At 29.2% G+C, this 26,620-nt stretch overlaps 2 protein-coding genes across 3 annotated transcripts; both read left to right on the top strand.

Moving 5' to 3' along the window:
• Positions 1-4,387: 4,387 nt before the first annotated feature.
• Positions 4,388-8,869, top strand: LOC135931350 (dehydrogenase/reductase SDR family member 11-like). Of its 2 annotated transcripts, XM_065468396.1 has the most exons (5): positions 4,388-4,436; positions 4,688-4,803; positions 6,650-6,943; positions 7,567-7,876; positions 7,960-8,869. In XM_065468396.1, the coding sequence occupies exons 1-5, from the start codon at positions 4,409-4,411 to the stop codon at positions 8,100-8,102; spliced, it is 891 nt and encodes a 296-aa protein (XP_065324468.1). In that variant the 5' UTR covers positions 4,388-4,408; the 3' UTR covers positions 8,103-8,869. The 2 variants fall into 2 exon arrangements, with proteins under 2 accessions (XP_065324468.1, XP_065324469.1); XM_065468397.1 differs by lacking the exon at positions 4,388-4,436 and having other exon boundaries at positions 4,660-4,803.
• Positions 8,870-12,999: 4,130 nt separating this feature from the next.
• LOC135931646 (uncharacterized) lies at positions 13,000-24,445 on the top strand. The gene is made up of 15 exons (XM_065468886.1): positions 13,000-13,048; positions 13,170-13,381; positions 13,424-13,787; positions 13,845-13,982; positions 14,892-15,088; positions 15,645-15,699; positions 16,468-16,730; positions 17,021-17,240; positions 17,303-17,483; positions 19,249-19,475; positions 19,673-19,921; positions 21,162-21,259; positions 21,620-21,844; positions 22,096-22,240; positions 24,327-24,445. Exons 1-15 carry the CDS (start codon positions 13,045-13,047, stop codon positions 24,422-24,424), a joined length of 2,676 nt encoding a protein of 891 aa, XP_065324958.1. The 5' UTR covers positions 13,000-13,044; the 3' UTR covers positions 24,425-24,445.
• The last annotated feature ends 2,175 nt before the right edge of the window (positions 24,446-26,620 follow it).

Here is a 26,620-nt window from a genome sequence, read left to right as displayed (position 1 = left end):
TGAACAGAGCTGTAGCATAATTTTGTGAATCATTTTTAATAAAGAATATTCTGATTGCAACTGAATATTAACTGCATGCAGTAGATTTCCTACATGTGAAAAGAATCCCAAATATACTTCTGCCATTTCATATTAGAAAAATTTTTTCAAATTTTAGGACAGCCTTTAAAATCTTTATTTAAGAAGTATTTTTTTAAGGGTTTGTAAAATTTTAAAATTCTATCGATGGCAATTAATGACAACCACCTGATAGGTATATATCGCAACAACTCACACCATTCCAAGTCAGACCACTTCACCAACTCTTTTAATTCATTAACTCTTTTAGTTGAACTAAATTCGTTAAAATATTTCATCACAATTATTTCGACATCCACAGACAGTACATTCATTGCCTTCTTGCAAGAACTATGTAGTATATATGGCATATACAGCCAATTGGTAATAATTCATTTGTGCTGCCTCAATTCGGTAACTTTAGTTTTGGCCAAAATTTACAGAGGCATTATCAGCGCAGAAAGCTGGCATGCAAATCATTGATAACCTTGAATCAGCTATATTTACCCTTATGTGGCTAGCTACATCGTTGGATTTTTCACTATTTGAGGACTTTTTTTTAACAGTTTTATTGAAATGTTCTTATTCTTGTTGAAATTGCAAAGGATCGAGGGAAATGTTTTAATATTTCCATTATTAGATACATTTGTTAGAATTGCATATGGATGCCCATCTTTCAAATCGTCTAGAATTGACCTCTAGGATTCAGGTACCAAAACATTGTGATTGCCTTGCTCATTTTTATTGCCACAAGTAAGGTTTGCACTTATATTGGAGTCGTTAAATATCATGAGAAAAAGATTCTACCCACATTGTAATGATATATATAGAGCTCTGTGAATGTTGAACTACATAATAGATGTATACGATTTCCGCAAATATAGTTTCATTTTGAGAATATTTTTGTATTGCAATCGATGTTGATATACTCCCCTGTACTGACTAATATTAATGAAATGATGTTGATTTATTATTGGATAAAAATAAAACAGGATAGAAAGAAATTTACAAACTAGACATGTTTTTCGAATAAATATTTAAAATTTAATTTAAAAATATAAAAATAATCAATTAATGTCTCAAAATTATTATTTACATATTAAAAACGTTTAAAATACTTTTTTTTAAAAATCGCGGGAGAAATTAAATTGCGGTAGATTTTTGCGGGAGATTTCCAATTGCCGTAGTTTTGCGGGAGAGAGATATTTGCGTGTAAACTAAAAAATTGCGGGAGTCCCGCTGATGGGGAGAGACATGGCAACCCTGTTCATACTTAAAGGTTGCTACTGTCTATTTCTCTTATTAAAATTAGTTTTTGTTTATTGACTAGAAAAACGGATTGATGGAATAGTAAGTACTAATCTGGCATTTCTATGGTATGAGCTCACCCAAAAATATTTGTTTTTTTTCGCATGTTGCCAATCGTGGCAATTTTATCTTATTTTGTCGAAAAACTATCTAATGAATTGAAGAATCAATGTAATAAATTTCAATTATTGATTTAAGTTCCAGATTAAATGCTTCCAGAAATTTGGTTGGTTTTACGCTTTAATGGGAGATATAGATTTTATTTCTCTTATAGTACGATTACCTTTTTGTGTGTGAAAAAAATGACTGAAGAATTAATAAATATTAGCGCAAACCAGCTATTTTCCATTCTATCAATAATGCCAAATTAGGCAATTTTTCTTATTTTGCTAATAAACTTTTTCTTTATACTGTCTCTTAAACGAATTAAATTATAATTAATACGGAACATCGATAAAATTTTCTGAATAAATTATTTCCGTCGCTTAAATCATAGATTTGCCAAAATTTTGTTACTAATAGTTTTTTCCTTTTACGAGCTACTATACTCGTTTAAATACTAAATTGGTACAAATAAAGCAAGAAATAATGATATAATTTACAATTAGTTCGTAGAACTATTCAGCCGCCAAATTTAACGGCGCTGATATTAAAATATATAAATCTTGTTTATTCCTCTGTGATACACAAGTTGAAGCATATAAAGAAGTTACTCAGAATTATCAAACTATTATGGTAATTATAGATATAAATAGCTTAAACCTTTGATTTTGAATGATACGATCAAGTTAGAATATTTAGAAAGAATTAAATAAAAATGTAAATATAAGCCTAAAAAATATCTAAAAATTTATTTTTAATTCTACATTCAAATGCTGGCTCAGAAATGAGTTTAATGAATATGATTAGGCGAAAAAATTTTTCTTCGGTCTCATTTGATTTATTAGAGGCCGAATTAATGGTAAAGCAGAATTTTGACATGAATTGCGAAGAGTTAAAATTTATTTCATATATAATAAACTTTTAAATAAAATAAATTCCTTCCGATAAATATGTAGATTTGGATCTAATTTTTATATATTTTGACTTTATATTCAAATTCAAATTTAAATTTGTAAATTATAATTTGTAAAAAATTATTCACCAATATTGATATATAAAAGGATTGCAGTTGTGGCGCTTTCCGCTTTTTGTCCTTTAGTCATTAAAAATCCCACCTCACTCTTAGAATATGGGAGGTATGGCCGGGCCTAAAAATTTTTGCAATTTACAAAATGAATGAGAAAATTGAATAATACACCTATTTAATATAATTAAAATATAGCCACTTTTTATAATTATTTTTTATTATCCTTCATTTATATATTCCTCTCAAAATTTAGAAAATGTTTTTATCAACCCCCCCCCCCCCACCCCCACCCTTGTCGTGGTAAAATATGTAAAAGTAAATAAATAAACACTTAACCCATTTTGCCCTGATTTCCCGATATTGGAATATCTTTATTTTCTTGATTTGGAACATTTTCTATTTATTTTCAAAAAACCCTGATTTTTTTAATTCCATTTTATTAGAAAAAATGAGTAAAAGTGCTTACAAATTGAGTAGAAGCGTTTAGCGATGTTTTCACAAATACGCTATGATTTAAATTGAACTGGTATTATTTTAAAAAATGATGAAAACTATTTTACGTTTTTTAATTTTTTTTTTATATTGTTTAGTTTGACTTGTGAAATCAGCAAAAATAAAAAACTAAAATAATTGAAGATCTAATGATTTATTTCCAAAATTTATTCTTCATAAATATTACAAATTTATGTAATCTAGAATATTTTGAATTTTTTTTTTGATTAATCATAACTTTGCAGTTATTTCTATTTATTAAAATGCGAATAGAAGAAAAAGGAAAGGTCATAATATTCAAATGAATTAGTTACTATTATATCAAAGTTATATCGATGTGCATTATCTCAAAATTGTAATTAGGAGGCATTAATTATCAGTAAAATTTTCTATAATTAAAATAATCTGAGAAAATCAATAAAAAATTCTTAGCTTTCAGTATATTTTTTTTATCTAGATTAGAAATAAAGTATTACTTTAAATGACATAAAGCACACTTTTAAATTTTATGTTGGGGGGGGGGTTAACTTATTCTGCTATAAACTTAACCCAAAATGTCCGCTCCATACTTACAACCATGAGTGAGTGAGACCAGGAAGACTAATATATTTTCTATCACATCAGATAGAGGTTACATGCTTATTAAATAAACAATACGTAATAAAATATTCTTAAAACATTAGCGTTTATGATTTAAGAAACTTCAGTTGGTAAATTGATATTGAATATATCGATTTCACTTAAAATGAATTCACAATTTTCGCGGTCATGCGCTCGTTATAATAATTTCGCGCAAATACATTCGCGGTAGAAAATTCGCTATAAATGGTTCGCGATTAAAGTTTCGCTATAACGAGTTCGCGATCAAAGTTTCGCTAAATGTATTCGCTCTAAAGTATTCGCGGTTTAGGTTTCGCGGAAATAAATTCGCGATAATGAGTTCGCGATCAAAGTTTCGCCAAAATGTATTCGCTATAAAGTATTCGCGGTTAAAGTTTCGCGAAAATAAATTCGCTATAAAGAGTTCGCGATAAAAGTTTCGCTAAAATGTATTCGCTATAAAGTATTCGCGGTTACGGTTTCGCGGAAATAAATTCGCTATAACGAGTTCGCGATCAAAGTTTCGCTATAATGTATTCGCTATAAAGTATTCGCGGTCATGGTTTCGCGGAAATAAATTCGCGATAATAAGTTCGCGATATTGTCTTCGCTATAAAAGTTTCGCGGAAAAAAATTCGCGGAATTGGTTTCGCGATATTGCCTTCGCTATAAAATTCCTTCGCGATAAACGACATTCGCGATAAAAGTTTCGCTGAATTGACCTGATACGGTTATGTATGCTTTTTTTAAAAAAAAGAAGAAGATTGTATGAGCGACATAAATAATTTATATTCAAATGGCCACAATTATATTGATGGATAGATGAAAGTTATTAATAAAATGAATCTAGGTAGGATCTAGATCAAAGTTTCACTTTTTCAAAATACAATCTCATAAATTACGCCTTTAATTATAACATCGCTAATAATAACTTTTTCACCCTACGAGGCATAATTTTTTCTTCTAAATTTAAAAATTATTGTTGTTATAAATTTTGATTTTAACCTCTAAATAAAAATATTTGTCATTGATTATTTATTTTATTTTTTTCGCGGTGATTTAAAAAAAAATCGATATTTAAATAAATGGAAAAATGGAAAGGAAAAGTTGCTTTGGTAACCGGCGCTTCCAAAGGATTGGGAAGATGCATCGCTGAAACCCTGGCGTCACATGGGATCAAGGTGGTAGCCTGCGCTAGAAATGAAGAGCAATTGAAGGTTAGAAATTATTTTTCATTAAAATATTTTTCTGGGAGATTCTTCTTCTTTAGGATACAATTTTAAGATATAAGGCCCTGTCCTAGTTCGGCTTAACTCAATTATGCTTTTTTTTTAGTATAGGCAAGAAGGAATTTGATCGAGGACACACTTATTTTGGTTTATTTTAAGTATTTGGTGGTGGCATTTACTCTTTTTCGTATATTATTCTAATTTTTTTTGGTTGTTTTTTTGCTTTTTTTTGGCTAAGAGATGTTTAAATAGCCGGTTATTACGTTTTAAGCCGACCTTGGAATAACGTCCTAGACGTTTTATTTTCTTTTTTAAAATCACAGTTTGATTTGGGATTACACAAATCTTTTTGATTTTTCGCGTATTTCACGTCATTTTAAGTGGTCAAAAATATTTAAAATGATTATATGATTTATGATAGTTCCATCTTTATAAAAAAAAAAACTCTCAAAATTTAATTATTTTTTTTAACTGTATTTTAAACTTAACCCCTTACACTATAAATAATCAATAGTTATTTAGAATTGGCAAGGCTTTATAAATATAATAATCGAGATTTGAAGCGGAGGGGTAAATTTCCGTAGTGACCTTTATGGGAGGGGAGGAGTTACCCCTCCCATACGTATTTTGTTGATTTTTAGTCCTCTTTTGTCTGTTTTCTTTCTTTCTTTCTTTCTTTCTTTCTTTCTTTCTTTCTTTCTTTCTTTCTTTCTTTCTTTCTTTCTTTCTTTCTTTCTTTCTTTCTTTCTTTCTTTCTTTCTTTCTTTCTTTCTTTCTTTCTTTCTTTTTTTCTTTTCTTTTCTTTTCATTTCATTTCATTTCATTTCTTTTTTTCTTTTCTTTTATTTTCTTTTTTTTTCTTTTCTTTTCTTTTCTTTTCTTTTCTTTTCTTTCTACGATTAAATTTCACAGTTTTGAATTATTATTTTATGGTTTTGAAATTTTCGCAGTTTTAAATTATTGAATTCGCCGTTCTCATTAAAAATGGCCTCGTTTTTTTTTAAAAAAAATTAAAATATTGTCCAGTTTTATTTTTATTTAAACGCGCACAATTTTAATTAAAATATGTCCCCGTAAAATTTAAACGGGTGGCTTAGCTTTATAATAAAAACGAAAAAATTATTTTAATAACAAAATGGATGCACAATTTTTTTTTCAGGGAATCCTAATCAATATTCTTAATTCCAATCCCAATCCTATGAATTGATTGCTTGATTTAGTGTTATACAGCTCAATTCAAGCCCATTTTTAAAAACGGATAACTCAACATTCTATCCAGAAAAATGCTATGCAAGCCTAAAAATTTAGCTCATAGATGTCACATAGGATTGAACATATATTTTTTAAATCTCGACGCTTTGGCCAAAATTTTCCTGGCTATAACTACACTAGCTTGATGAGTAGTAAACTTGACTTGAATCGAGTTTCAGGTATTGCGCAGTTAAGCTGTTAAAATAATTTTTAAAAAAACTGCGCAAATGTTTAATATAACTGTGAAATGACATCCTAAAAAAAATCTATGTATATTATGAATTTTAAACCCTGTGCATAGAATTAATTTTCCAAAAATTTTTTTGTATTTAAACTTATACCTACGGCCTGTCGGTGACCGGGGTGGCATCTCTAAGCTCGGAAATTCATCTTACCATATGTCTTTACACATCACTCTTGAAGAAAAAGCTGAAAATATGCTCCTCACCAGGATTGAACCTGCGTCCTCTGCGTCCTTTTGTTTCCAAGCATACATCATAACCCATTTGGCCACCCCGGCGATTACGAAAAATATTTTATATTTCCCTATATATATCTATATAAAAATATATATAACATATAGTCCTTGAGTCAAGAGCTTAAGCAAAAAAACGCTCACCTGGATCCTGTAAAATGCGACATGGAAGACGTCACCCAAATTCTGGCCCTCTTCAAGTACATTTTCGACAATTACGGGACGCTCCATATATGCGTCAATAATGCTGGGGTTTCTTTCCCAGACTTTTTCCTGCCCAACGAACCCATTAAAGATGCGAAATCGCTCTACGGATCCGAGGTAAAATCCCGAACGGACATGTACGATCGTTGGTTAACTACTCTCAGAGTCAACGTCTTGGCATTGTCCATATGTTGCAAGGTCGATTCCATTTTAATTTTATTGCCATTTTTCCTTTTTCATGTCGGAGGGGAGATTAACAACGTAGTATTGCACCTGCAGAGGTACAATTAGCACAGCTTGGCCCGGATTTTTTTCAAAAATTTTTCTCCACCCGACCCGGGTTTTGATTTTTAAGTCAAGCCCGGCTTTTTTATGAAAAAATATTTGGGACCCGGCCGGATTTTTTTTAAAATATATTATATTTAAATATTTGGTTTTAAATTATACGGCCCGGCCCGGTAAAAAAAAATTCAGATCCGGCTCGAATATTTTTTAAAAAAAAAACTATAATACGGCCCAGCCCGTGTAGCCGGGCCGGGCTTAGGACCGGGCCTGCAGGTCTCTTATAATTATAGTAACTTTAAAACAAATACAAAATGTCTAAATATATATTTTTAAAAAAAACGATACTATTAATGATTAGGGTCGTTCCGTTCCCCGTGGCTTTCTTTATTTAGGTTGGTGTTGTCTAATGGCAACACCAAAAGTGGACAAAAAAATGGGTGACAAATTTCAATTAAAAAAATTAATTTTAATGGAATTATAACCACATTTTATATTAACAACAATAAAAACATATAAATATAAATAATTTCTGTAAGGAAGCCCTCAACTTGATGGTAGCCACCGGCTCCAAAAACGGGATAATAATCAACGTTAGCAGCATAGTGGGGAAGCAAGTTATACTTTGCCCCGTTGGTAAGGAAGGTCCCAACGATACCTACATACACATTTATGAGGCCACCAAATTCGCTGTATCCACGATATCCCAGCTGATTCGCTTGGAGATTCAGAGTAAACATCTGGAAGCTCACGGTATAAGAATTTTGAACCTCTGTCCGGGGTGGATAAAGACCAATTTCGCCGACAGAATTCTTCAGGTCACATCGGGGAATAACCAAAAAGATGCCCGTAAACATTTTTTGTTTATTCCTATATTGATGTTGAAAAAAATTAATAATAAATAATAATTCATTTCAAAAAAACGTCTAAAGCTTCCAATGAGATCGACTTTTTCAAGGACATAGAACATCTAGATCCTCGAGATGTGTGCGATGCTTTGATGACGGCCATCGCGTGTCCTTACGAAGTTCAAATCGATGAAATAATTTTAAAAGCGGTTAAAAAATCGTCTTGATGCGTTTTTCCGTTTTATATTTCTAATATAATGCTAAACATCATTTCTTATATAAAAAATTAATATATCATAGATTATCCTCTTGTAATTCAGGAAATTTTTTTTTAAAAAAATGATAAATTTTATAGAAACTAATGCTGAATTTGTTTCGCATTACATTATATATTTCTATATTGTTTATATATGATTTAAAATTATTTGTATATTGAAGATTTTATTTATTAAACCCCACCCCCTCCCCAAGATTTGTAATAATATAATAAACTTGTTTTTATAATTATTCGCTAGGAAAAACGCTATGATTTATTATTTTGCTCCCGTCTAAAACCTTGTTTCCCAAAGTGCAATAGTTTTTTAAAAACATTAAGGAAATTTAATGATACAAGTTTTTAAAAATTTTACGTATTTTTTTTTGGACTTTTTTTCGATTAAAATTTTTGAAAAGTTTTAGTTTATTGTTTTAGTCAATAATATGCAAGTCTCGAGATTTTATCAACTAGAAGTTCAAAGCAATCCTTCTGTCTCTGAGCAAAATCCCCAGTATTGCATAATTTGATTTTGGCTAAAATCGTAATCGGGCTGTTTTTTTTAAAAAAACTACTCATTTTAGGCATCTTCATTTCTTCTACATCAGTCGGCCTTTATTTAGATCTCTATTCTTTTGTCTTAATGTCAAGGTCTTTTCACCCATTTCTGGCAAGTTTATGACAACAAACACTCAATTTTTAGAAAAATTGAAATTGGAATAAAAACGAAATTGAAATCTGAAAATCGTGTCCTATGTTTAATTATTATCAATCTTTTTTTTCGGCTTTTATATCTATAAATTATATATAACGAAAACAGAATATTCAAATATATTACTATGAATAATTTAAAGTCAAGATAAATTATAACGCGAAACGAGTGTATTCAAATCTAATAAAATTTAACGTTGTCTTAGTAGTTTTTAATTTGTGCATCTTGTCCTATAATAATAAGTCTAAGATGAGTATAACAAAGGCCTTTTGGAGCTTATATAAGATGTGAGAGGTCTCATTTTCGTAATCGCTGCCCTTTTCAAATCTGTTACACATGTTTACCCCGAAGTTCAACATAGCGATTTCAACAAAGAATGGATTGACACGATTCAACCTTCAAATTCATCAAAAAAAGAATAGACAGGCATATTGCGAATTTCAACCAAAATGATTTCTACGAACAATGGATTAATACGATACAAATTACAAATTCCTTCAAAGATTTCGAGGCTTTACAAACAGTAATTTCCTCAAAAGATTTCGAACAAATTACAAATTCTCAGTGATTTTCGATGAGGTACGAGCTGCAAGTTAATTTGAAGATTTCGAGGCAAAGGAAATGGAATATCTTGGGCGCAATATTAACTGGAATGGAATACACACCACAAATAAACATGTAACAGCTATAAGGAATGCGCCTGCGCCAAGAAACATGAATGAATTATAAGCATTTATTGAACTCCTTACGTATTATCATTGCTTCATAATTTCTCAACAGAGGCACCAAATTAGGCGTATGCACAATAATAAAACTTAGAAATAATATAATAAATATCATATTCAAAAGAAGATAAGTTTTAAAATATAACATTAACCTACACCTGGCGAAAATCTGTCCGGTGGTTTCAGGTTTCTTGTCGGGTAACGTGAATACTTTTCTTTTATTTTAGCATGGTCTTCATTCATTATCGATAATTCCGTTTTAGGTAATTGGTTATCGGTTGGGAGCTCAGCACACTTTTCCCTTATATTATCCTGGTTAGTCGTAATCTCCTTAGTAATAAATTTACTTCGTAAGTAATTTAAATGTCTTTTTTCTCTATCACTTTTAGGCGATTGCACAATATATGTCGTTGGATTAAATCGATCTCTTATTTCTCCGGTTAACCGATTGGGTTGATTTTCTTTCTGCTTTCTAAAATTCTTTATCCAATACCACATCTTTACCTTGAAACGTATTTACTTCATCATTTACTAAGTTATCATTTCAAAAAGGGTTCTAAAGACTCTCGTTTTAATAGTAATGAAGCTGGAGTAGCGTTTGCTTAATGTGGAGTATCGCGATAACGAGCATAAAAATTCTTCCTAAAGTGTTTTCTCGAATACTTTTTTTTTGCATATAATTTTTTTAAAACAATGGTAAAATAATCTTTCTTTCCTCTAATCTAGAATAATTTTTTTGAGGGTACCGTCGAAGCGAAAAATATCTTCTTACTCCACCCCCCCCCCCTTTATTTTAAATATTAGTATTATAAAGCTTATTAAACTTCGATATAATTCTAACGAAATTTTATTTAGGTTTCAAGAAAGTTAGCTTGGACTCAATTAAAAAATCTTTAAATTAATCAATATCCCCAAAAAAAGGAAAAGGTGCAGTACCTAGAAAAAAAAATCAGATTCTAATCGTAACCACCCCCTTCCTCCAAAAAAAAATCGAAAGGGTTAGCGTTCATCTTTCATTCGAAAAAATCGACGCATTAAGCGTTCAACGTTAACCTTCAAAAAAAAGGAACGCGTTCACGTTCGTTCAAAACTTTACGAATAATTTTTTTTTTTTAAATTTTTACTTAATATTTAATTTAATATAAATAAATACCATATATTTTTTAACACAATATAATTAACCGTGCTTAAAATTAAAAAATATTTAGTCTAAAAAAAAAATTCCTGCATTTTGAAATGATTCGAAATAAGAAAATTTTCTATAATCGAAAGAACGTAAAAAACGAACGCGTTCGAAACGCGTTCACCTTCGAAAAATAAAAGGAGCGTCGTTCTTCATTTTTTTTTCACGAACGAGTTCGTTTTGCAACATTAATAATCACTTATTCTATAAAGAAATAGTAGCATATTATTCGTTGTTTGTCCTGAGACAGTCCGATCTAGAAAAGATAATATTTTTTTTAAATGAATTTTATTTAACCCTCGATATTCGGCACATAGGCTTCCAAACTTATCTTCATTCTTTCATAATATTATTTTGTCTAAATTCTTTCTCGGATCGTTTTTACAGATCTACCTGAATCGGGCTTTTTAACAACCCTCTCTTATCCCTTATGTCTCTAGTAAGATATTTAAGAGGTCGAACCGAATGAAATTGAAAATTGTACAAAGAACATTTTAATGCTTCTTAACCTTTTAAATGCCAAATAATTTTTTTTTTTATAAATTCTTTATTCAAATACTCCATAAATAAAATTTTTAGTTTAGATTTAATTTTACAATGTATAGATCAAACACCAATTAATGACATTAATTGGCAGAACATTGCCCAAAAATACAAATAATATTATTAGAAATATAAATGTCTAAGGTCCGGTCTGATTTGAAAAAAAAATTTCCATTTCCAAGAGCGACCCCTATATAGATTTTAAAAATAAATATTTACAAACCCAATAAAATTCTGGGGAGTCTTGTAAAGTCTTTTACCTGAGGAGATATCCTCTTAAGTTAAATTATCTCTCTTTTAGTAATTCAATTACTTTCTATGATTAGTGGTTTCACTCATAAATGAAACAAAGTGTCCATTTCCTTTTCCTTCTTTCCAATTTAATTTTTTTTTAAATTTTTTACTGATAAAATAAGTAATTATAATTATACAATGTTATATTTTAGAGGAATTTGAATTTAAATTTTGCAATTGACTAATTAATTTAATATATTGTCGTATATTACATATATAACAATTGTAATAATATTTAATATTATGTTATATTTATTATATTTTTTAAAATTTAAATAAATAAATATATTATTAATGATAGATGATACAGATATAAATATTGATATAAAAAAGATGATCCTAGGTTTTGTATCAGGTTATTTAAGTTAATAGATGCTATATTATTATTATAATTACTTTTTATAATTATTATATAACCTTTGACTACCAAAACGATGGCATGGCCGATGATTAATATTCTATCCATTATTATAATATATGTACTTATTGTTATTCTAGAATTTTCGGATGTTATTTAGTAGATTTGACTTAATTAAGATGTCATGACTATAAAATAAAATATTTTGATCGCTTTTATGAAAGTTATATTGATCATAAATGAATTAAAAAACAACATTCTACTTGTGATTATGAAATTAGTTCTTATTATTCAAATGAAAATATATAATAAGGGACAATAATTAACATTTTTAGAATATGCTCCATCTGGTATTCAATATCGGAAATATTATTACATTTTTATCCCCTTACTATAGCATCTAAATAAGAAAAATAATGTAACATTATAAAACGATGCTCAAAAAGTAAATAAAATTTTAAAAGTAAAATAATTAAAAATAATATAATGATAAATTGCATTTTTAATTTAAAATATTAAAGTCAGTGAGACGGAGAGTTTTTAAATATATGTCTTATGAATGGTGGAATATATGGTTCCACTTACGAAATTCAATATTAGGAATTGTAAACCAATGTTTTTTTTTTAATTGATACAAATATTTCAATAAAAAGTTTATATAATATAATGATAACAATATATTTCATTTTTACACTTTTTCATTAAATAATAATGATAAAAAACATTAATATATCAATAGATAATTTAATGTTTTTATTATAAAACATCTCTTGCGAAAACCAATACATAATATATTTATTCACTTCTCTTTTTCACTGATATAATCCAAAATTATACAAAGTCCAGCACGTCTGACTTCGTCAATCGCCACACTTTGTATTTAATTGGAATAGATATGTATAATAAAAGATGAAATTTACAATATATTTTAAATTAAGTTTAATCAAGTATATTTAATTAAATATATAAATGTGAAAACAATAATAATGAGACTTTGAAATTTTTTATATTTTTACAGATAAACAGATGTTTATAACACTTTAGGGTTAGGTCGAAATTTATTTATTTTCGACAAGGATAACGTGCTAGATAAGATAAGATATGGGTAAATAAAAATATACTATAATTTGAGATATTATGATATAACAGTATGTATATAAATTTTAATACATGTTAAACACATAAATTTTGAATCATAAATATTTTAAATTAAATATTTTTAATAGAAAATTTAGAATTCAATGGACAAAATTTAGAAAAATATGTGGAAATATATTTGTCTAAGTTCCATGATTCCGAAAATGAATTAGATATTCAAAGAAATAAAATCGATAATTTTAAAAATATTCTACATGAATCATTAGTCTTAAGGTCTGCTGTTGATAAATTAAATACTCAAATCAAGTTGGTAGATACAAAATTATCTGCAACTCATGATGTGAGTTATATTTTTTTTATTTATGCTAATTTTTTATATCAGCTTAAGAAACAGATTGATAAAAACCAGAAAGAATTGCAACTTCAACAAATACAATTAAACAGAATATGCAATGAATTAGACCAGCTTAGTTTCCTTATACATTTTAGTAAATTAGTTAGTTCGATTCAAAATGGTATCACACAATTGCTAGAAAATGGGAAATTGGTAAATAGCTCATTAATAACAGGGCTGATAGACCTATTTAAAAATTTGAAAGAACTTAAAATAAAACTTGTTAGCTATAAGGGTAATCAATATTTTGATGAAGATATATATCAACAGTTAAGAGATAAAATATATCAGCTTTTACATTCATTGAACAAAATATTAGTTGATGTATGGAATGAAAATATCACCATTAAAGGTTAATTTGATTTATGGATAAATCATATTTTAATATTTTTTAAAAAAAACATTATAGAACATAAAACAATTCAGGATCAATTAGAGATTGTTATTTTACAATTGCCACCATTCTGTTTATGCGGAGATGTTTGGATCAAACCATGTACCTTTTTATTAGATTGCCTTCACCAAATCTACCTCTTATTAAATTTAGGTTTTTTTAACAATTCTATACCTATTCAATAAAATTTCAATCAATAAAACCTTGGTGGGGCTAAAATTAGATTATGAAAATTTTTTATTACCTGGCATATAAGAAAAATTTGTACACGCTTGAAAAATTTACCCTAATTTGGCATCTAAAAAGATAAATTTTCACCCATTTTATTATTGGCTAATTATAATTATAATATAATTCTAACTTATTATTGATCAATTTAAGCTTGCTATGATTTATTTTTTTTATTTTATATTGATATAAAGTTGAAAACGTTTTTTCTTAAGTATATTTTATTCTCTATTTTAATGTTATGCATTAATTTAATTGTTCAGCAATGACTTTGATAATTTCATGATGTTTATCTATTTTGTAATTTTTTTAATTTTGGGAGCTATGGGGAAGAGAGGGGGTGGGTATTAGATAAGCCAGTAAGCCAGTCCCCTGATATAAATTTTACCCCCACAAAATGCCTTTTATGCGATTAGTAAATTTAATTTAAAAAAAGAGCAAATATTATATAAAAATCAATTCTTTCATAATAAATATTCCTGCATTATTTAATTTAATTAATATTTTATGTATTTTTGAATAAGACCTTTTATAGATATAATTTTGGCCTAATAATATACATAATTAATTCCACTCCCTTCACCCCTCACAAATGAGAATTTTATCTACAGCCCAACATGTTAGGATCACCTGATGCCAAAAATTTATCTATTTCCATGGGTAAATTTTATTTCACTCCTTCTACATGAACCAGGGTTAGTTTATAATATGAATGTTATCTTAGAAATAGTTGACATGTGATAACACTACTTATTATCATGTGATTATTGGTTATTATTATTTTTAACTGTTTCGGTATTTTAATTACATATTGTTTTTTGGTTTTTTTTACAGAAGAAACAGTTAACGACGTCGATAATTGTTTGAACCGCGAAGAGCCTTTGCGATCTTTTTACAAGAAGTTGTGGAAATTCTTGTACGAACCCTTGCTTAAATTTTACGCCGATCGCCTCGATAGGTGCAAGCATGGGGACATTACCTTTTCCGAGATATCCATTTCGGCCGCCGTCAATTCTACGAGTCTCGACCAGGTTCGTTTTTTTCCGTATGTATAAAGTGCTTAACAAATTGAAACGCTTTCCGTAACTCATAATAAATGACAACGTGCAAATTGATATTATTTTGCTTTAACAAAATTCTCCGCATTTTCACAAAAACTGTTGTCCAAATTTATTTATAAGCACTATTGATCAACATTTTTTTTTATTCTTTTGATTAGTAATGCAAAACGCTCTATTTGAGCCTATCGTTTATAAATAATGTCTGACCCAGTATTTCATCCGAAAAAATATTAAGCAAGCCCGAAATTTTTGCTCTTAGATGGAACCCACGAACAAAATCTTCAGGCTTGCTTAATATTTTTCTGGATGAAATAATGAGTTAGCCGTTTTTAAAAATCGGCTCAAAACGAGCCGTTTAACAACACTACTAGGACCTATATACCGAATATCAAATATATATAACCGGAGCCCGAACTCGGCTAGAACCCCTCCGTAAAATAAGATGTCAAGAAACCGGAACCCTTTATTTTAGTTCGTCCAAGCTTTCAAAACTCTGAATTTTTTTTTTGATTAAAATGAAATTTAGAATATCCAGAAAAAAACGTTAGAACTTCGTTTCCACGAGGAATCTTCTGAATCCTGTGAGTATAATATATATCTAGATTTGACTAATTATTTATTTTTTTCAAAATCATTTATGAATACTCGCTTAATTACTAAGAAAAAATATATAATTAGGATCTAATTGTATACCAGTTAGAGCTGATCGAGAACCAACATCTTGTAACGCTTCTGAAACCTACTTGAGAATAGTATTTGGGCGGTGCCGATCCACCAATTCTTTTAAACCGATCGGACATTTTTTACGATACCTCCAATGACATATAATAATACCTAGACTGACGATGCATTCCTTAAAAGTGTACATCAAGAACAAGCTGGGGACGCCATTTTGGCTACCCATAGTGACGCAAACTTTATTAAAGAATTGCCTGATCATCGAGATAATAAGGAAGCCAGTTATCAATTTAATAGTAGTTTTTTAACACGAGAATAGTTACTATATGGGTTACCACAATGGCGGGTCCAGCTGATTGGCATTCAACGACGCTTTCAAATGCATTATTAGGAATCTATCTTCAGTCTAGGTCGGTCACGATATATTTTTTAAATTTATTTACCATCTATCTTTGGGTCAAAGTCAAAAGATCAATATTACCTTAAGAAATAGGAAATAAATAACTGCTAACGACGAGCATTTGGGTACTAAAAAACGCATTAAATTTTCCGTTTTCTCGTGGCCAAGGGTATATTTGGGGTACATTAGTTAAAATTAATTTTGAAAGGTTAGGGTAATAGGTGGCAAAAACTGGGAGATTATATAACGTTTTATATTAATAATAAATTAGGCGATGGCGATAAAGAAACCCCGCCTAAATACTCTTTCAATAACCTCTGTAACGATATGTGCGACCATTTGAACCGGATAGAAATTTTCTTAACTTTCAACTTCGATTTGGACGCATCCAAAACCGATAAAATATTCGGGTTGAATCAGCTGATCGGTGCCGAGAGGCCGAAAACGTGTTTGGAATACGGCGGTATTTACGGTCAACTTAACCGAGCGATTTCTGAAAAGATTTTCGAGCCCAATATCCCGGAAAATATTGAGGTTCAGTTTTTTTCCAATTATTTTAAAAAAATACTAGAAAAGATTTAAATGTAGTTATAAATGAATGAAAGAAAGAAAAAAGAAAGAAAGAAAAACAAATGCAAATGATAAATGAAAGATATATTTTTTAACACTTTTCAATAGATTTTGGGAATTATGCCAAGCATAGTGAAACTTATTTTTATACAATTATACCCTGCGTTGACTGTTACCGCGAATCGCGGTGTAATGTACAAAATGTGTGAGAATTAAAAACAGAAAATGTAAACGATTTAAAAATTATTTTTTAGGGATACACGGATTTCCGCGAGGGTTTGTCGTACCTTGTTCGAAATTTGCGCGGCGTCGCATTGACAGCTGATCTGGAGGGCGTCGGCGATATATCTAAAATTTATTTCTCAAAATTTTTGCGAAATTTTTCTGCCGCTATATTGGCAAAAGCTCGAATTATAATATCGAAATCCGGGGACTGTGCCACCTACCTGAAAACGATATCCTCTAAAGATATAAGTCAGTTTGTAAATTGTTTCTTTCATTATTTATAAACGTATATATTAATCTTTCTTAAAAAGGTATAGCAAATGATACGAGTGTGACGATTGACGCTGTCGGTCAAAACTATTCTAAAACTGATCTCGAAACCCCGAAAAGTATCGCGGAATCCTTGGAAAAATTCCAAACACTTTTCCAGGAATTAAACGTAGAAAAATATTTGGGATGTGACTCCCTGGATTTTCCCGAATGCCAAATCAGGTTTGTGTTTGAACGATCATATTCATTTAATTATTTTTGGTAAATCGATTTTTTGTAATGACGTCACCCATATTTTACTTTTACATATGTTAGCACCAATACTTTCCTAAAAGCAACTTTCTTCGAAACTAATGTTAAAAAAAATAATAGAGATCTGGGTTAGGTTTATTAAAAAATAATAAAGGAGGGCGGGCGGGGGGGGGGAGGCTGTGTCATTATTAAAATGAGACCATGGTTATAAATGTGTAATATTTCAGAATTGACTGACACCGAATTTGGCGGCGAATTCATTTGTGCCTTAAATATTCTTGGAATATCGATGGAACGTATAAGAAGCTTGTTATACAACAACGAAAAAATTTTTGCAATGATTGGGAGGGTGATTAAAATTCTCTTCCCTTCGAGACATGCATAGGTGCCATTTGAACTGTTCTGCCCAGATTTTTTTCGGCCCGGCCCGGGTTTTATATTTTTACGCCCGGCCCAGATTTTTCTACAAGTATATTACATTTATTTTATTTTTGTAGCTAATAATAGCCATTTCAAATATTTGTTTTTTAAAATATACGGCCCTGCACATGTGCCCGGGCTTAGGGCCGAGCCTCCAGGTCTCTGATTAAAACCTATATCTCTTCTCTACTCTATGATTATAGTGTGGATGATTAAATGGAAACTTTCCTTTTTGCAATATATTAATTCAATATATTGGTTTATCTTACCACTAAATTATTCATTTATTTTTCTCTATTCTTTCGCCTTTATAAACTCCGAAATTACTTGACAAAAACACAGAATTATTAAATATATTTTTTAAAAATAAAATAAGATAAGATAGAGCAAATTTACAATTTCTCAAAATCAGAATCAGCCCTATCCCATAGTGTAATAAAATATATACGCAATTCTTGGGTATGGGCTTTTGCTTTGCACAACTCTTTTCTTATCTAAGCATATGGGCGTTTAAATGACGGCCCTCGGACTGTTGTGTGACAGATACGTGCTACTTGTTCACAAACATACATGTATTTTAGCAAAACAAGTAAATTACCTAAGCATGCAGATTTTGCTCTTAGACAAGAAAAGGTTTGGACATATGTTATCGAAATTTTTTTAACCTTTTCTAAAAAAAAATCGCTTTTAAAATCAAGCCGAAACAACACTACATTTTTCCATAAACATTGCCCATATTTTAAATGAGTTGATTGACTTTTGGATAATAAGAAAAGAAAATACACTAATCATTCGTGAAAGTCAGTTGGATCCTTTTGATTATAAATATCGGATCGGGTTTGTAGTAATATCGATTCTGGCCGGTGAAAGATTTGTGGGTTCACCACCGCTCTATTATATTTGACTTTAAAAATTGGGGGGGGGGCAGCTTTAACAACACAAAATTTCGCATTCATCGCCATTTTGTAGCTTTATGAATCCTATATAAGGTATAAGGCTGCATTCAATAGTGGGATCTGATCCTACACAATTTAACAGCTGATTGATTTTTAAAACCGGTTTATGACTTTATGAGATCAGTCTATTTTTTTTTATTAATATTATAATTTTATAAAATATTTATGATAATAATCTAAGAATTATTGATTTCAATAATGAAAAAAATTGATATCATAAAACATTTTTTTAAATCGATCAGCTGTTAAATCGGATCTCGATCCCACTATGAATCCAGTCTAACTCTTAAAATTAATGGCGGCTAAATAAAATATCTATTATAAATTAAATCTTTTTTTCATTTGATTGTTAAATCAAGCGAAATAATGAAAGAATTACTCGCTGAGATCCGCCAGGTATCCTTTTTAGGGCACGATGAATCCATAATTCGAGCGTTCGACGAAGACGAAGATTCGGATGTGAAGAGTTTCCCGCAATTTTGTTCCACCGTCGACAAAACTATTCGTGATATCGTTGAATTATTTATAAATCTTACGCCAGCCATCAATTCGAACCCTCAGATTTCCCAAATCCCTTTGTATTCCAGTTATTTAAATATATATATTCCTTTCCTTTTTCATAAATAAAATCAATTTTAAAATGGCGGCAATTAAATTTGTAATTATTACGTCACACCTATTAATCCGCCATTTAGCAAATCATCCTTTCGGCCATATTGTTTACTTAATAAATGATAGATACAATTTAATTTTATCACTTTATATAACAAAATAATCCTAAAGTTGTCTACATGAACGACTGCTTATTCCTGGCGCATCAGTTGATTCGGTTAGACGCCCATACCCGGAATCTTCGAGCAGGGTTAGTTAAGGTAAATAATATACCCGATAAAAATAGGTCTGAAGATGATCTCCACGATATCGAGCCCTTGTTACATGCCTACGCTTACGAGCTCATGGCAAAGGGGGTAGGTACCTTCAAGGTCCAGCTATTTGCGAATCAATTCAAGATTATCAAAGATTTCGTAGTTGGTATTATACAAAAAAAAATTTTCCCGACTTTCTATTTTTAAAAGAATATTTGTCAGAGACCTGCAGGCCCGGTCCGGGTACACGGGTAGTGACCGTATTTTATCGCTATCATTAGCTATAAAAATTAAAAAATAAATTTGATATATATTAAGAAAAATCCGGGCCGGGCCCGGGTCGTGCTGAAAATAATATTTTTTTAAAAAATAAATCCGGGCTGGGCCGTGTAAATGGTACCCCTGCAGGCCAATATTTATAGATGTTCAGGTGTCATTATTTAGTTTTTTTTTGAGGGAGTTTATTTTTGTTCAATTACCATGCTTCCTAGCCCCATATTATTCTCAACCTATTTAATAAAATTCAATAAGGGAATGAGGTATGAATGCCATAAGCTTTAATTTTAGCTTACCTTATTACCTCAAGTTTTAAGATTTTAACTTTTTGACATAATGAAGATCGACCAATGGAATTTTTTTTTTTATCAGCATAAGTTGACTCCCTCACAGATACTCGTTTCTAAATCGCTAAAAAAAACAAAAGGAAAATTTGGGAATTTCACTTGATATTTTTCTAGAACGAAGTAAATCTAAAATTAATATAGATGCTAAGGAAGTAAACACTTATGGGAAATTATCAACAATTATTCCCAAAAGTTGTTCCCAATTCTGGGAACAATGATTATTATTACCTCCATTTTTTAGCCATTTTTTAAAAAAAATAAGAACTCAATTTAAATGGGAAAGTTTACTTACCTTCCATCTATCAATATTATTTTCCAATAAAAATCAGTTCAGTTAACCTTGGATTAATTGTATAAGATATATATACCGACGAAATTAATTACTAAAGATATAATAAAATTATTCATTGTTTTGACGGATAATAAATATTTTCTAAGAGATTTAAACGAAATTCCCAATTTTTATCGATTTAGAACCTATACCTTCTATCTGAGTATCACCCTTGTTAAAAATTTATTTGCCTTTCGTGTTATTATTGACAAATTCCTTATCGATGTTTGGAGTAGTTTTAGGGAGGAGAAAAGGGGGTGGATTTATTTTGGAACACTTTTATAATAAAAAACAAATAAAACATTTTTTAAAAAATAAAAAACAGCTATATTATAAAAAATACGCCTTAGTTTTCTGGTTTTTAAGGTTTTAGTATTTTTCTCTTAATGGGAACAAGAGAAGTTTGAAATTAAAATTTAAAACTAATTTTATGTACTCCCTATATCTATCAGAATATTTTGACGGCTTGAATACGGATAAGAATCTCGATGCAATACCCTCCGACAAACCGCTCAAAAAATGTTGCCTGCATTTGAAGAATCTTAAAAAAGTTAGTACGGCAATTGTTTAGACTTTTTTTGTTTGACAGGTGCCATAAATTTTACCATGAAAATGGGAAATCACGTTGACAAGTTAGTCGTCAAGTCACGCCCGGTGTTGTTAAAACGGCCTCGATTTTAGGCTAGGCGTTAACCATCGTTTGACGTTTATATGAAAATATATTTACGATATAACATAATTTTCGCTATTCGTGTCATGTTGAATTAGGATATTTTTACTATCAGATTTCTCTAATCGATTTAAACCATATCCAGGCGACGCACTATAAAAAAAACGTTTTGTATTAATTAGTATAAAAACCGTCAATTTTGATTTTTTTTATAATAAATGTTTTTCGACGTTTTTTTAGCTTTTCGCGGGTCACTTACCACGTGGAATATGGCAAAAATCTTTGGGTTCGTTATTGGATCACGAATTGAATACCATCATGGCGAAAGTTTTAGAAATGGACGATATCAGTGTGAAATGTAGCGAATCCATGTTAAACCATTTCGGGGTTTGTGTAATCGATGATGCGATTTCGCTCTTCGACTCTACCGCAGATTTTGCTTATAAAGATAGCCCATTATCAGAGGTTTCTTATGTCGGTTAATTTTTTTTATTACTCTGTTCATTTACCGAAATTTTTTAAAAAATTGTTTTTCTATTTAATTGCTTAATATTCGTATAGAGTTAAGAATCCGGCTCAGACTTGGCTAAAAACCCGGGTTCGGGTTTAGAGGTATCGAGCCTAAAAATTCTATCTTTTTCGGCTTTATTTTAGGCACATAACGTCCCTCAATTATTAAATACTTATCTATTTATAAAACATTAATATTATATTAGAATTCCTTCTCGAACCCCCAGATTTACAGTCGTTCTTTAGCCAAATTCAAAGGACTTTTGCAAATTTTGGAGAAACCCATGTCAGAAATAGCTGAGAGTTGGCTTAGACGCGAAACACCCGATTCGATTGCGAAATTTACGAACGGTTATAAATTAATATTTATATAACCATCTTCATATTCACTCATATTTCTCCTTTTTTTTGAGGAAGGAAGATACCTTCGGGTTAAGTTTTTGCTTAAATAAGTATCGTTTTAAAGATTTCAAATTTTTTTTTTGTTTAAAGAAAAGTATCGCTTTAAATATTTCAAATACTTTTTTTTGTTTAAAGAAAGTTATATCTCAAATAATTTTTTTTTTGTTTAAAGAGATGGGACATTTTATAATAATATTCTTATCTATATATATATAAAGTTTATATTTAACTTATCGATATTTTTTTCAATTTCGTTATTAATTAGCGTATCCTTTAATATTTTTCATATTTATTTGTGGTTCAACAACTTAATACTTATAAAATGGAAATTTAAATAAGTATTTAAATAAAAAAAAATCAATTTGATTTAAGTTATTTTTGTAATTTTACAAATCAATCAACGATTACAAAATTTAATAAATTCACCAGAGACCTGTAGAGGTACCATTTCAACGGCCGGGCCCATCAAAACCTTTCTACCTTTCTATGAGCTTAATCTCCAGTTAAAATATTGGGGTTAACCCAATGTCATAATACCTAGACTGATGATTCATTCGTTAAAATGCATATTTAAGCGTCGTTAAAAGTAAATCATCTGGACCCACCATTTTTGTAACGCGTATAGTAATTATTCTCGTGTTTAAAAACTTCTATCAAATTGATAAACTTGCTTCCTTAATTATCTCGATGATCCGCTAATTCTTTAATAAAGTTTGCAATTCAGATTTAGGGATAAATTGGGCTCTCGTTTAAAATTTTAATAATGATTAGTGTAAACCAAGATGGCGTCTCCAGCTGATTTTCATTGATGTACACTTTTAATGAATGAATCGTCAAAGACTATATATAATTTGGAATAAATTACTGATTTTTTTTTGTTAAATTTTTTTGTTAAAAAAACAAAAAATTATAATTCAAGCTTTTAAAACTTCGAAAATAAAAACAAATTTAGAAATTTTTTAGTTTGAGCGGTCAGATTGCTTTTTAGGGCGGTACGCGGCAACTTTAATCAAATTGATTTTTTTTTGAAATTACGATATAATTCTGCGTTAAAAACTGAACAACGCGCTTCTACTTCGCTTCTTTTAGAATTCTTTCTTTCTTTTCTAATGATATTAAAATTCCAAAGGGTTTTAGTTATAAAAAGACTAAAAATCATATAAATAATTTCTATATTATTTCGATAATTAAAGGTCATATAATATTTAATATGTTTTTCTTACGAAATTAATCTTCTAATATTATTTTCATTTGTTTTTTTAAAAAATAAACAGAGTTATACAAAGAAAGGAAAAAATTTCTATATTAAACTATGATTAATTTTTATTTATCATAATTATTGAATCTCCCACTTACCGATTCATTTACCAATCTTCATTCAATGGTTAATATTTATTAATTTACCAATCTCAATTCAATGTGTAATATTTACTATCCATATATTTATATATTGTATCCAAAACAGTCATCTAATATATCTAAAACAATCAATGTATTATCAATATAATTATATAATCATTTTGTTTCTTCGTTCAGTCTTGATATCCTTGTCCTTTCTTCCCAACAACAATTGCATCAGGTGATCTCCCCCCAAAATCTTTCCCCTTCACCACCCGAATCCATCATCCCCAAGGAAAAATTAATTGTTAATATCAGAAAATGACTGACATTTAGTATATTATATTAAATTTATTTCTTCCTTTTTTTTAACGGCTACAACAATAATAATACTTATTTATAGCGATTAAATGATAATTAAATTTATGGTGTATTACCATCTAATGTAGTTCGCTTTAAAGGAATGGCTATGGCCAACTATTTGTGCGAGGAAAAACTCTTATTTATGTTCTGTTCTGTGAGTTTTCTGATTTGTGATGAGCCCATAGATTTTTTGAAGAATGCTAGGGCAAGTTTACCGAAGGTTGCAAAGTGTGGTTAAAATGAATGGTGTAAAACTAACCAATTATCTTCCTTCCTTCCTAAAAATGAAATCAATAAATTAATTTTTTTATTTTAAAAAAATACTAAAATATAGGTATCCCGTTATTCACTGCCATCGAATTAAGGCGTTTAATCCGAGCGTTATTTCAAAATACCGAACATAGGAAGAGTATATTGGGAAAAATTAAATAAACTATTTATTACCTTATATTGGTGATTATGTTTTATATATTCATAAATATTTTCGATAACGATGTTTTAAGTAATCGTTCGTGATTTAAATTGTTTATAATAAATGTGTAATATATTTGTACAATTTTTGTGGTAATTTAAATATCTTGCGATTTAACTTGCATGCATGGTATAACGAATAGTGTTGTATATTAATTGGAATCTGCCCTGATTATTTTTACAACTAACTCCTCCAGATGATTTGCATCAGCTGACTCTTTGGAGGGTCAAAATTAAAAATTGGAGATCATATTCATTTCGTAATATGAATTTCACGTGTAAAAATGAGCAAGAAAATTGAGATTTCAGGCCGACCCCCTTTCAATTTCAATAATAAATAATTTATAAAAAAATAAATTTTAGCTTGTCAATTACATTTTTCAGAGTTGTTTCAAATGTATCTAGATACGGTTACATCGTCTAAAATGTAGAAACAGATACATTTTTACAAACATATCTAGATACGGATATGTTTTTACAGATGTATACGGATAGAGATACAATTTTTAAGATTCTAATGTTAAAATTCAAATTTTTGAGTAAGCTAAAAAAGAAAATTTATTGAGCTGAATCACATCTATATACAAATATATAATTAAGACAATGATTTCTAGACTTTAATAATCATAAATTAAATATATAATTAAATGATCATAAATAATTGTTAGATGTTAATAATAAATTCTCGAATTTTTTACCCGTTCATCTGCGAAGATATTTTAGCGATATTAAACTATTTCTACTAGGGCACTTGAAGGCAGAGTGATTGTTGTATTTAATGATTGACATTATATTGATAAAATCATTAAATATATTATAATCCTGGCAGCCATTTTAAATTAAAAATTTGACGAGTGTCAAAACTTATATCTTGTTTAAATCGAATATTAAATTTATTTTCAGATTTAATTTTCCTCAAAAATAGACAATTTTGCTGTTAACCTGTGAATAATTTATATAAAAAAATATATGGAAAATTTAATATGAATTATAATAAGCAGGGCCGTAGCCAGGAATTTTCCGTTAGGGGGGCCAGCTGCTTACTTAGGGGGGGGGGCACTATTTTTAAAAAATAAAACAAATAATTAAGCATTCATAAAAAATTTTTGCTATTTTTATTAAAAAATTATTAATGTTATATGAATACAAAAAATAATACTATAATATGAACATATAAAAATAATACTATAATATAATACGACGATTTTTATTTTTAAATTTTAACATAAATGAATCAAAGGATAAATTTCATGTTAATTTTTTTTCATAAGCATCAATACTAAATTTTGCTTACTTTGATCTTTCATCGACCCTCTAGTGCTCGATAGAACTCTCAGAGAAAGAAGCCACACAAGAAGCCGCTGTTACCCCAATGCTGAGTAGCATTTATACAATTCTTTAAATGCATGATGATATTTTTTTATATATAATAATTAGGATATTTTCAGAATTATGTGTTTCCTTAACTTCTGCAGCTAATAATCAATTAGCCAATTTTCATTTCATGATGTAAAGTTTCCGTATTTAAGTTTAATAATTATTCTAATCGGGCCATTTTGTACGGTATAAAATAATCACTATCAAAGGGGGACAATGCATTAAAACTTGATAGATAATTATAATCATCGTGTGTAAATCTATCTAAAAAAATTATCAACAAAGTAATCAATAATTTCATACTAATTCTATTTTAAAGAACTCCAATTGGAGTCTTTTTCGCAATCAAATGTAATTTGGTTTAGACTAAAAAATCTTGGAAATTTATAGGCGTTTTACGTATGCTTGATGATTTGTGGAGAGTGAGATTAAATTTTGTTAAAAGTTTTTCAGCCTTTATTCTAATCAAATCAATAGAATTATTGCTTCTTATATTTTTTAAATATATTAATAGTGGAATCAATACAATTTTTACATCCACTTGATAAGTACCTACTGACTGTAGATACATAGTGGATCTATTGTTATTAACTCATAAATTATAATGGCTAATATAATGTAATTTATATTAACGTATTGAGATAAAAGACCAGAGGTTTTGACTGAATCATGAGTGCTAACCTCTGAATTTAAAATTCTATCAGAAAAGTAAACTAATACTTTATCAATAGCCTCAAAATTAATATAGTGAGATGTTTCTAAATGACCAGTCCACCTCTG

The sequence above is a fragment of the Gordionus sp. m RMFG-2023 genome, chromosome 1 (genome assembly GCF_954871325.1).
Source record: "Gordionus sp. m RMFG-2023 chromosome 1, tfGorSpeb1-WG-v2, whole genome shotgun sequence".
NCBI classification, from domain to species: Eukaryota; Metazoa; Nematomorpha; class Gordioida; order Chordodea; family Parachordodidae; genus Gordionus; species Gordionus sp. m RMFG-2023.
This window is presented reverse-complemented; position numbering and strand designations above follow the sequence as displayed.

Coding starts and splice junctions, on each gene's coding strand:
- LOC135931350 (XM_065468396.1), top strand. CDS start 4,409: ATGAAAGTTATTAATAAAATGAATCTAG. Junction 6,944..7,566: donor CATTGTCCATATGTTGCAAG/GTCGATTCCATT, acceptor AATTTCTGTAAG/GAAGCCCTCAACTTGATGGT. Junction 7,877..7,959: donor GAATAACCAAAAAGATGCCC/GTAAACATTTTT, acceptor AAACGTCTAAAG/CTTCCAATGAGATCGACTTT.
- LOC135931646 (XM_065468886.1), top strand. Junction 17,241..17,302: donor GATATCCTCTAAAGATATAA/GTCAGTTTGTAA, acceptor TTTCTTAAAAAG/GTATAGCAAATGATACGAGT. Junction 17,484..19,248: donor TTTCCCGAATGCCAAATCAG/GTTTGTGTTTGA, acceptor TGTTAAATCAAG/CGAAATAATGAAAGAATTAC.